At 42.6% G+C, this 12,587-nt stretch overlaps 1 protein-coding gene across 1 annotated transcript in view; it reads right to left on the reverse strand.

Moving 5' to 3' along the window:
• The window catches only part of LOC144805953 (uncharacterized), a 630,307-nt gene that overhangs the window by 529,854 nt on the left and 87,866 nt on the right, over positions 1 to 12,587 (reverse strand). The window contains exons 4-5 of the mRNA XM_078672414.1: positions 5,118 to 6,429; positions 4,433 to 5,039 (exon numbers count right to left, since the gene is read on the reverse strand). Coding sequence (XP_078528540.1) covers positions 4,433 to 5,039; positions 5,118 to 5,510 — 1,000 coding nt within the window. The 5' untranslated portion in view covers positions 5,511 to 6,429. The remainder of the gene's footprint in view (positions 1 to 4,432; positions 5,040 to 5,117; positions 6,430 to 12,587) is intronic.

Here is a 12,587-nt window from a genome sequence, read left to right on the forward strand (position 1 = left end):
TCACAATCTATTACCTCTGGCAATAGGTCTTTCTGCAAACTAATTGAGAGAATCCTGTGTTTTTCCACAGGAGTGTTATTAGGAAACACTGCTTCCAGTGGGTCAAATTTCTCGGCAAGCCAATAAGGCATATCGTACTTAGTTTGAGGGTGCTTGCCCATTACTAAATTAACCGTACTAACCATGACTGGACCAATCTACATCCCGGCCGGTCCAACTTGTTCCGCTGCAAGAAACATATTGAACTAAAGCCCTATGTACCCCAACAAAAGAGGTATAAAGTTGACACAAGTCATCAATCGGGGCATTGAGATAACGTGGATATGGTGTGAACCCGGCTAAGACTGGCCAAGTGGCCCCAGGAATTGACAAGGGACCTAACCGAACCGGAGTTACTGTGTGGGGCAGGGTGCCATTAAACCAAACACGATGCTGCCATGCCGAAATTGGAATCTCTTGTGTCCTATATGGAGTATAGTTCACAGGAATCGCAGTGTGAGTGTATGTATGAAACGTATCCTCATCCACATTTATTGCAGGAAACGTGACCCAATAGTAGAAAAGCTCAAAGGGGAACGCCGAATCAGCACTCACTACAAATATTACAGACATATCATCGTCTGGTACTCCAAACTGCGTCTGATGACGCCGGAGCGCTGCCCAACTATGCTGAGCTATGTCAATATCACCCATGAGGACATAGAGAAGAAAAACAATTTATATAAATTGCAGTACAACAAAGGGTAGTAATTCAAAATGTGTACCTTTTTATAAATCTTATGCTTGAATTAACCTATAACACATTCGTATAGGTAGGTTAATCCGTCATGCCTGTTAACCGGAAAAGGTGTTGAGGGTATTGGGGACAGATACGAGCACTAATCAAGACTTTGGGTGCCATGTTACGGGAATTCAGCTCATGCACAGAACTATGCGCAGGAAACCAGGACTTCAGTGTATTGTGGTGTACCAAAAATGCACCTCAGTGCCCAGAACCCCTATCCGACTAGCAACAGTGTCTCATTCATTCTCCGTACTAAAGTGAAGCTACCAATGAACAAGCGACTTTGGGACCTCTCAGGAATAGTGGGAATCAAGAACACTCTTTTGTTTTTATTCTCATAAATGTCCACAACGTGAGCAATCAGAGACACTGTATAGTTTAAAATGTTTATTTCAACTACGTGCTCTAAGATGCAGTATCTTTGCTAACATAAGTAAAAAGATGCATAAAATCAATACAATCAACATTGTTACAATTCCATAAAATACAAAGGGAGAAATCATATTATAATGGTCTATAGCGCCTTGTGTACCACCCTCCCCTTGATAGGAGCTAGGTATTATAATAATAGAAGATCTCTAGGTTAAAACCGGGAAACCCATACCTCCAAAGTCAGGTGAAGTGAATCACATCCCAGATCAGCACAGCTCTTTGTCGATTGAAAGGTTTTTTCCAAGTGCTAGACTCATGCATGCAGTGCAATATTAAAAGCACCTGAGTTTTAGAAATGAGCAGCTGTGTTTGTGTTGTGTCTAGAGCGTGGGCCGATCAACCTGCATCAACAGCATACATTGTTATTTTAACCTTGAACACTTTGTGTAGACTTGAGGTCGCAGTGTGAGTCTAGAGATATGAAAAACAGACCGTTCTCATGTGAAGGAAAAGCAAGCAGTTTGTCTTTATAAAAACAGAGATGTTGTGTCATGTGCAAAAGCAGCAAAATGGCGTTTTCACAACTAACTCACTTATGCTAATATAGCAATATGTGCAGGCAGAATCATTGTGATGTATTCCTATAGGTTCTGTATCGATCCCCCTATTCCTGACCCTATTCTGGTTAACAAGTTAACTAGCAGCCATCCCATGAGGCAGAAAACCCCCATGATGCAGGAACCGTTATCTGATAAAGCCACACTACGGCACAGGAACGTGTTTTCTGATTAGGTCATAACGCTTGCCATCTAATTAGACAAGCGATATTCCTCCAGCCCCTGATAAGGCATACGGAGTTCTCAAAACAAATCAAACCTATGACAGACCTGGGAAAAACCCTGCGGCCATTGTTTTGATTTCACCGAGAACTTCAGCAAAAGAATGTGCTAACGACCAGGTCGTATGACATCCTTATTGACGTATCTATGTCCATCCTTACGTCAATCTCGGCACCTTAAAGGTATAAATATTACCGATATTGCCCTATGCAAACACACGCGGTGGTGACGAGATCGGAGCAGCCAGACTTGCCGAAGCCCAGAGCAGAGCAGACCCCGCTGGCGCAGCCCCGCCTTCCTGACGCGCTGAGAACGAGAAGCTGCCTTTTCTCCTGCCGAGAAATCCAGCTCCTTGAGACCCTACGGGTGAGTAGTGCGCTCTAGAAATGTCTTGATTGATTGATTGATTGAGCTCTGGCGCTTCCGGGTAGCCCTCGCAGGCAGCCTGGAATATCGAGACCAGAGACGAGAGATACCATCCCTCATTCATCCTAGATTCCAGGTACAGAACTGAATAACCCCTTGCAGAGAATTCTTTAGTCAGTCACTTGGCAAAACAAACTTAACTTAAACTGTAACTTTCTATTCCCGCCCACGTATTAGGCTTAGGTCAGGTACACGGGGTAGGCGTAGTTAGAAACACCAGTTGAGTACGATTAGTCAAATGTATATGTGTATGTATTCATTTTATTCATTTTAAACCTTCATATGGCTCAGAAACCATATCAATGTTTTTACAGTATTATTTTATACTTCTGCTTTTAATGTATGCACTTTACTTAACCATAAGTATTGCAATAATATCGATCCATTTCTCTTGTATGAGAAAAGAGACTGATCAATAAATAACATCTTTTATTGAACACGCCCGTCTCTTCCTTTTCTCTACAATCTGGTGAGACTAAGAATGCACGTACTGACTGAGTAAAATAAATTGCCTTTTGTTCACACGACTCTAGAGATACACTCTTGATTAGGGGAGAGCAAAGTTGTCATGTGCTATGGTTGTCAGAAACTAAATCCCTTCTTGTCTATCCAGGGAGGTTCAACTCCTCCTTGCCTATTCGAGAAAGTTTCTAGTGAACTCTGAGCTAGCTGGCAAACCCAAAACTTTAAGTCTAATATCGACAGTAGTAGACCTAGTTAACGTCTGGTCTAGGCCTATACTATTGAAGGTATTATTCCAATGCGCAGAGCCTATTGGGATAATAGGAACTACACTACATCATATTCATCCCTACACTTTCATAGGTGGCATGAACTGGAACACTTGGATGTTTTTCTTTGTAACTCTTCATTGCCAAATAAAAACTACCAGGGTTTCTTTTCTTTTATTCCTCATTGTGCTAGTCTCCCAGTGGATTTCCTGTTATATCACGTTGTTTTTTCTATGTGTACCGAAGTGAACAATCACTGGGAACAGACACTTTCAATATTCTACAAATCTTTGGTTTTCTTCATTTCTTCTAGTCGAGTCTTCATTCATCTGGTATTTGAATACCTAACATAATTATATACTTGTTCCTGTAATTCCTTCATCTCACAATAACTGCACTGTTCTGCCCCTGTCTATGTCCTCAGATGAGTCAATATTATTGTTAATGTTCTTAAGTTCTTTTTGAATTCACTGCATCTCTGGGATTATTTCTAAGTGAGTTAAATGAAGGTGTGTTTACGCTGAGGCTATGTAGGATCAGAAATTGACAAAAGCTCGTCACACTTTTAGAGCAATTGTAAGGTTTACCCCAGGTGTGTTTGCAATTGACAAAATCACTTCTGACATTCATTGCAATGCTCTTTTTTACTCTGTGTATGTTAGTTGATGTATCCGTAGGTTTAATAACTGACAGAAGATATTCACACATTCGCTGCACCTGAATGGATTTTTCTCTGTGAGCATTAACTGATGAATCCTTAGTGCGGAAGATGCACTAAAGGTACTTCTACACTCACTACAGTCGTACGGTATTTACAGAGTGAGTGCAAGCTGATGTCTACATAGGCTTGACAATTGACTACATTTGTTCACACATTTATTGCACTTGAAGGCTTTTCTTCTGCGTGTGTTCGCTGATGCCTGTTTAGGATTGATAATGGACTTCAGCTTTTCAAGCATTCATGGCATTTAAACGATTTGTTTCCCCTTTGTGAGCTCGCTGATGATTTCTTAATGCTGAAGAGTAAGTAAAACTACTTCCACATTCACTGCAATTGTATGGTTTTTCCCCTGTGTGTGTTCGCTGATGTCTCCGGAGGCTTGTTAACTGACTGAAGCTCTTTACACATTCACTGCAATGGTATGGTTTTTCCCCTGTGTGTGTTCGCTGATGTGTTTGGAGATGTGCTAACCGACTGAAGCTCTGCACACATTCACTGCAATGGTATGGTTTTTCCCCAGTGTGTATTCGCTGATGTCTCCGGAGGCCTGTTAACAGACTGAAGCTCTTTACACATTCACCGCACTGGTATGGTTTTTCCCCTGTGTGTGTTCGCTGATGTGATTGGAGTTCTGCTAACGTACTGAAACTCTTCACACATTCACTGCAATGGTATAGTTTTCCCCCTGTGTGTATTCTCTGATGTCTGTGGAGCTGTGAAATTTGATTGAAGCTCTTTACACATTCCTTACAATGGTATGGTTTTTCTCCCGTGTGTGTGCGCTGATGTGTATGGAGGCTTGATAATTGACTGAAGCTCTTTACACATTCCTTACAATGGTATGGTTTTTCTCCCGTGTGTGTGCGCTGATGTGTATGGAGGCTTGATAATTGAATGAAGCTCTTCACACATTCACTGCAATGGTATGGTTTTTCCCCAGTGTGTATTCGCTGATGTATCTGGAGGTTTGATAATTGACTGAAGCTCTTTACACATTCACTGCACTGGTATGGTTTTTCCCCTGTGTGTATTCTCTGATGTGTGCGGAGACATGTAATTTGACTGAAGCTCTTCACACATTCACTGCAATGGTATGGTTTTTCCCCTCTGTGTGTTCGCTGATGTGTTTGGAGTTTTGCTAGCGTACTGAAACTCTTCACACATCCCTTGCAATGGTATGGTTTTTCCCCTGTGTGTATTCTCTGATGTGTTTGGAGTTCTGCTAACATACTGAAACTCTTCACACATTTCTTGCAATGATATGGTTTTTCCCCTGTGTGTATTTTCTGATGTCTATGGAGGTTTGATAATTGACTGAAACTCTTCACACATTTCTTGCAATGGTATGGTTTTTCCCCTGTGTGTATTTTCTGATGTCTATGGAGGTCTGATAGATGACTGAAGCTCTTTACACATTCAGTGCAATGGTATGGTTTTTCCCCTGTGTGTATTCTTTGATGTCTTTGGAGGAGTGATAACCAACTGAAGCTCTGCACACATTCATTGCAATGGTATGGTTTTTCCCCTGTGTGTATTTGCTGATGCTCTTTTATGGTTTCTAATTGGCTAAAGTTCTTGACATATTCAGTGGAATTGCACGATTTTTCTCCTGACCGTGTTTCCTGAAGGGTCAGCATAGTTCATAAACTACTTGCGTTATTTTCACATTCCCTGTATGCGTGTTATATTTTGGACGCGTGATTTCCGATTTAAAAATAAAAATACAAGACTCACTAAATACCTGCCACATTCATAATATCAGTAAGGCTTCCTTGAGGGTGATTGCATCTTTAGATTGGATAATGGCTTTGCATGCTTGCGGGTAAAGCCTAATCTTCCTTCCGGTAGGTGCAAATTGGGACAATACTCTGTACTTCAGAGAGGAGAACTCCGCTTTCCTTTAGCCTTCAGTGGTTAGGCTCCACTTCGTTGTGCTTTTCCCTGGTGCCTGAGGTTTGGCTAGAAAGAGTTAACAATACACCTAGAGCACTGAATGGTGGTCTGTTGCCAATTTAGATAGCGAAGCACTGCTCTAGCCATATCATGATGGTGAAGCGACTCGTAATGTGTACAGCTACTCCAAAGAGTGTCCCGCGGCAAAGCACAGGTCAGAAAAGAAAGTAAATCAGTTTGTTTCAAACATGGACAAAAAGCCAAGATTTCAACCTTTTTTAAACATTATCATGATACTAACAGCTCAAAGCTGAGGAGGGAGTTTGTTCCAAGCTATGGATCCCAAATAGACACAAGACCTTCCTCCAACTCTCATACCGGCCTCATGATCAAAGCTGGTGTTGGACGCTTGTTTATACAGCAGGTGGTTTGTCAGTTTTGTTGTCTTGGTTTTGTTGTGGTCATTTCTTCGTCTTGGGGTGTCGAGGTGCAGATCTCAGACTCGGACACTCACTGAATTGCCTTTGACTTCGTCTTCCTGGATCTGTCCTCTGCCTCTGATTGCACTGATGTTTTTGGAGCTCCTTATTTTTGATAATTTTTGCAGGTTTGATGTGTTATCTTCATTATTCATAATCAATCCTTGCATTTAAGGCTTATTCTCTGTTGGATGTAAAGAAATGTAATATTACTAAATGCAAATGTAATAGAATGTGAATACACAATATTTAACCAGCTGGATAAGACATCTCTTCTCTACCATATTTGAAATTTAGTGAGGAACATTTTACCATACATGGATATTTCATTAAAACTGTGGTTGAACATGTCACATTGTATTTACTTCTGAAAAGATAGTGATTTACCATTATTCACTGAGTAACTTACTAAAGAAAGGGCAGCCACAGAGCACTCGTGCTACAGGTAGAGTTTTAGGCAGATATACATGGACAAGATTGCATTTAAACAGAACAGATTGTGGAAAAAGAGAGGAATCAGGAAGCGCTGCCGTTAATTCAGTTTCAGGAAGTATCTACCTTAGGTAGCTCTTCAGGAAGTGTATAACAAAGGTAACTCTTCAGGAAGTGTATAGCAAAGGTAACTCTTCAGGAAGTATACATGACAAAGGTAACTCTTCAGGAATTATTTAACCAAGGTAACTCTTCAGGAAGTGTACAACAAAGGTAACTCTTCAGGAAGTGTATAACAAAGGTAACTCTTCAGGAATTATTTAACCAAGGTAACTCTTCAGGAAGTGTACAACAAAGGTAACTCTTCAGGAAGTATTTAACCAAGGTAACTCTTCAGGAAGTGAATAACAAAGGTAACTCTTCAGGAAGTGTATAGCAAAGGTAACTCTTCAGGAAGTATACATGACAAAGGTAACTCTTCAGGAATTATTTAACCAAGGTAACTCTTCAGGAAGTGTATAACAAAGGTAACTCTTCAGGAATTATTTAACCAAGGTAACTCTTCAGGAAGTGTATAACAAAGGTAACTCTTCAGGAAGTGTATAGCAAAGGTAACTCTTCAGGAAGTATACATGACAAAGGTAACTCTTCAGGAATTATTTAACCAAGGTAACTCTTCAGGAAGTGTACAACAAAGGTAACTCTTCAGGAAGTGTATAACAAAGGTAACTCTTCAGGAATTATTTAAACAAGGTAACTCTTCAGGAAGTGTACAACAAAGGTAACTCTTCAGGAAGTATTTAACCAAGGTAACTCTTCAGGAAGTGAATAACAAAGGTAACTCTTCAGGAAGTGTATAGCAAAGGTAACTCTTCAGGAAGTATACATGACAAAGGTAGCTCTTTAGGAAGTATATATGACAAAGGTAACTCCAGACACCTTTTTCCACAATGCTTTCCTGTTCACACTGGATCAGTTCAAATGCCAACTCCCGCCTTTACCTTGCAGCTTATTAAGAGTCTTTCTATGAGTGCGACTGCCCTCATGATCGCCGTACTCACGGTTGCGGTCAAACTGCCACCATCCAGGCGGACTGACCGCCGTATTATGAGTGTGGTGGTGAGACCGCCCCCCCCCCCACCAGGATCAAGGATCCCGCTGTGGAGGCGGTCTGCAAACACCCTGAATATGTTGGCAGTGCCGATGCCGTCATCGCCGAGCATATTACAGTCTGCATATCCACCGCCCTTTTCATGGCGGGGACTCTACCATGAAAAGGATAAAGGACATGCAGGTAAGGGGGCCCTCACAGGGCCCTGGCCGATTCTGCTCCTGGGGTTGCATGCAGGGGGCACATGCTGTGCCATCCCATGGAATGGCACCCTTGTTCCTGCACAGTGTGGCATGCATGACATGGTACAGGAACGTACTGCAGGCACTTTTAAGGTGGTGGTATGCTGTTAAGGCTCTCAAATGAGCCTAATACAGCCGCCGCGAGACCGCTGCTGCACCGCCCACCCACCATGGATTAGGTCATAATCCGGCGGCGGGCTCTCAATGGGCTTGGCAGTCTGCCTGGTACCTCCGCTGTGGTAGTCCCATTGGAAGACCGCCACACTCGTAATAAAGCCCTACGTCACCTTCAACACATTTTACAGCCCTCCGGGCTCAAGCATTTCTGGATCCTTCTAACCTGGAAGACTGGAGCATTATCCCGAGTTGAGGTGGATTTTCTATCAGCGTAATATATATCCATCTCCCTTGAACTATTGACTGATTCTGCCCTGAAAGACAACTTAAAAAATTAGTCTTTAGTTCTTCCTAAAGTAGATAAAGTTAAGATCCTGTTGTATTTCAATCAGCAGCTCCTTCCAGAGCTTTCTGTGAAACAGAATGAGGGGTTAATTCTAATGGCCCGTCTTTATATTGCGCACACAGATATGGCAAACAAACATTAAATCATGACATTTATTATTCAACGATATCAGTCATTTAATCCTTATATAGAATCCATCACAACCAATAAATTATCTGAAATATCAAGCATCCAACAGATGTGTGCATATTAATAATTGCTTTCCATGTTCCTGTTTTCCATGATATTTGACTTATTGTGGTCTGTCTGAAGGCCAGGATGCTACTTTGAAACTCAACAGGGCTTTGGTAGAGCGAAAGGGGATGTCGATTGTTCACAGGTGAAGTCACATTCCTCCATTCCCATATTTCTTTTATCCAGGTTTACCTCATTCCATGTCCTTCAGCTCCCCTACTCCCCTCGGTCTGTGTACTCACTCTTCAGGGTTCCTTGTTAGCTGTGGCAGGGGGGCACGCTTGAAGCATGCACACAGCAGATGGAGATAATGGCCTGATAGTGAAGAGGCCGTGGTTGTCAGTACACTGATCACAAGCTTCATTTAAGAAGCTCACCTGGGAGGTACTAACTGAGGAGGTGCACAGGAAGGGGCCTATTAGCTATAAACAGAGAGAGTGCACAGGTGGGTGCTAGTGAGGTATAAACAGATGAGGTACACATATAGGTGCTTATGAGGTATAAACAGATGAGGTGCACATATAGGTACCTATGAGGTACAAACAGAGCAGGTGCACAGGAAGGTGCTAATGAGGTATAAACAGAGGAAGTGACCAGGTAGGTGCTTCAGTGACTCTGGGACTATGTCTGCTTCTAGACCCTCTTCCTATAACGCTGGCTCCTGCTCCTTTTACAACACTTGCTGCAGACAAGGGGCCTGATTTAGAGTTTATCCGACAGGTTATTGCCTCAAACATGACAGATCATGATCGCTTTATTACAATTGCCACAGAATATAATGCATTTTTAATAGGGTAGACAGGACACCTGCCTCATTTATGACAGAATAAACCATCCACCTGAATATAAATCGGGCCCTTGGCAGACATTGTGTCCAGTGTCTTCTCAGTGTTGGAAAGAATGCATTGCATCAACGGCACAGTATTATCTCACCACTGCTGTGACTCGCAGTCATAAGGCCATTATGAATGGCCTAAGATGTGTGCCAGAATGCCTGTGAATAGTTAAGCATGAGCGTTTAGGAGGGAGATGGGTCTGTATGATGAGCAGGACTAGGGGGTTTTCCAGGGCCTGTGAATAACCATCTTTACTGTTTCTATCTTGGTGTCAGTGGGCTTGTCTGTGTCCCCAGATGAGTTGTTTTGCAGCTTATCTTATTTATGCTCAAAGAGTTGGAGCTTTTAGGACTAAGCAGCTCTTTCAACAATGTTTGAAAACAAAACTAGTCAGATGATCGCCACCAGGTGTACATGTTTTGCATGTGTAGAATCACACACTAGTAAATGCAGCGCACGCATGCTTCTCCTCGTCAGTTTGTGAATGAACCCTAACTTGTGAGTAAGTGAAAATTCACAGACGCCAATCTGACTCTTTCTGACACTTAGAGTTTCACTTCAACAAAATGCTGCAGTAACTCTCCATCCAGGGTAGGCAGAGAAATGGATCACCCTCTAAAAGTGGTGGCGAGTAGTGCTATACGGTACATTGCACCATTTATGCGAGAAAAACTGGGGAAATGGTACAAGGCACTGGGAAAATGGCATGTGATGACAATGTGGCATGACCTTCCCAATACACGTGCTTTTACACTTTTTTTGGGCTCTCTGTGTCCAGTTTATCAAGGCTCAGGGTCTAGTTTCAAGTCAAGAGATAGTGCAGGATTAGACTAATTATAATGTCATACATTCCAACAAATGCCTTTACCACGTATGCCTTTACCACGTAACACCTTTACCACGCAAGTCTTTACCATGCATATGCCTTAACCACGTAACACCTTTACCACGCAAGTCTTTACCATGCATATGCCTTGACCACGCATAATGATTTACAACAATGGCCCTGCCATAAACCACCTCAAAATGACTTTATCCAAAGGACGATCAGCCGTACTCTCACTCGGTGTGCCACGAAGACGACAAATCATTGTCCAAGTGCTCACTACTGTTTTATTCATTCTATAATGCAGCAAAACCCAACACATGATGCCTACGCATTTCGGCTCACGCCTTCAACCGAGCAACCCAGTGTACCACAACCACAGTGTTATTAAAACAAACATCACATGAACACTACACATTTACGGTCTCCACCTAATCACCTATTACACGTTTAGTGATATACTGCTCCAATTCCCCTTCTAATTCCTCATTTCGCCCACATTGTCACACAGAAATGTTGGCAGTTTTCAGTGTTAAAGTAAAAAGATTCTCTATATTTCCAGATTTCATATTTATGGTGGGGCAGATATCTGCTTTTACCAGCCCCATTTGAACTAAAGAGATTATACGTAATGAGGCTTACACGCTGGCTGACCTCCAGACTGTCCTGGGGCTTGTCTTTATGGCTGCTCCACCTTCAATTCTCTGTGGTTCGCAAGTAACGTTCCCCAACGAACAGGGCTCTTAACACCTTAATATCTCGGTGGGATGGTGTACTTGCTTGCAGCACATACAGGAGATCACCATATCTAATTAAGTTGGCCAAACTTTATGACAAGGCCTAGAACACAAGCAAAGGTAATGCGCTGGGCAGCTTCCCGTACTTAGCTGTGTTCACATTCAGCCCTGTTAGGCACTGCCATGCTCCCCGATGGAACTTCCCGCCACTGACGGGCTGATAATCATTTCCAACTCTAAAGCAGATGTATTTCACGAATAGAACAATATCCAACGAGTCGTCACTCTTTCATACAGCATCCCTCTCGCAAATAACATTTGTTCTCCAGCAAGGCTAGGTTACAGCAGTAGCCAGTGTGTCAGGGGCTCTAGTCCAAGAAAGACATTCCCTCTTTGACCCATGTGAAACTGTGAAATACAGCAATAATTAGGAGTTCAGTGGGCCCTGGTGCCACTGCGCCTGCTGCGCAAATGGAAGCTACGCCTCTAGTTTGAAAGTAGGAATGGAGGAAAAACAATCCGTGTTTGGGATAAATGTCATTACATAGAAAATTGCGGGTGTGCTCATGTCATTTAATATGTTTTTTAAATTGTAAGGCAGGCTTGTGGAATACCTCATTAAAAGAGGCTTTCATTCTTCTACGGCAGAAAAGGGTGTACCTACAAAGAAATACACATACAAAGGTGGAGAAGTGTGGCTCACTGGTTAGAGGAGGCAGACCCTGATGCAGAGGTCGGACCCGGGACCAGGGTTCAATTCCCGATGCGGCAGGGTCTTGAGCTCAAAATATCCACGGACTCGATAATTCTCGCCTCAGTGCCTACTCGAATCATGGGTTCACACTCTGCAACTCTGGGCAATAGCTTGCTTAATCTCCACTAAGGCCCCAGTGCGATGGGATGCCTGGTCTTCACCTTGGGGATGCCCAGTAGGGGTTATCTCGCAGGGAAAGCCAGGACGGGTTCCCAAAGCAAGCGCTAAGAGACCTGTCGGTGATTTGGCGCTATATAAATCGAAATTAACATAACATAACATAACAAACACACACACAAAATATGAACACACAGATAAGTACCACTATACCGAATTCTGTGGAATTGATCAAAAACTCTGTGAATTCTGCTCCGCAACTCCATTCCATCTCACCACAATTAAGAAAACAGAATCCTCACATACCCTTGGGAAAACGACAAGTAACATTATCACATGCTAAAATGCATATAATCATCTAACAAAAGTGAAAATAAAAATACAGCAAGCAGTGAGAGACGTGATGATTCTGGGGTCCTTCCTAACCTAGGGAAAGGACCAAGAAGAATCCTTGAACACAAACAGCACACAATGCTGACATGATTTGGTGGTGGTCCCATCCTCCTAGGACCACCCCAAGCACAGGTATGGGCAAAAATACAATCCCAACCAAAGGCCCTGCAAAGCATTATGGGACGAAATTCTAGAGT

The sequence above is a fragment of the Lissotriton helveticus genome (genome assembly GCF_964261635.1).
Source record: "Lissotriton helveticus chromosome 1_1 unlocalized genomic scaffold, aLisHel1.1 SUPER_1_unloc_35, whole genome shotgun sequence".
In the NCBI taxonomy this organism is placed as follows: Eukaryota; Metazoa; Chordata; class Amphibia; order Caudata; family Salamandridae; genus Lissotriton; species Lissotriton helveticus.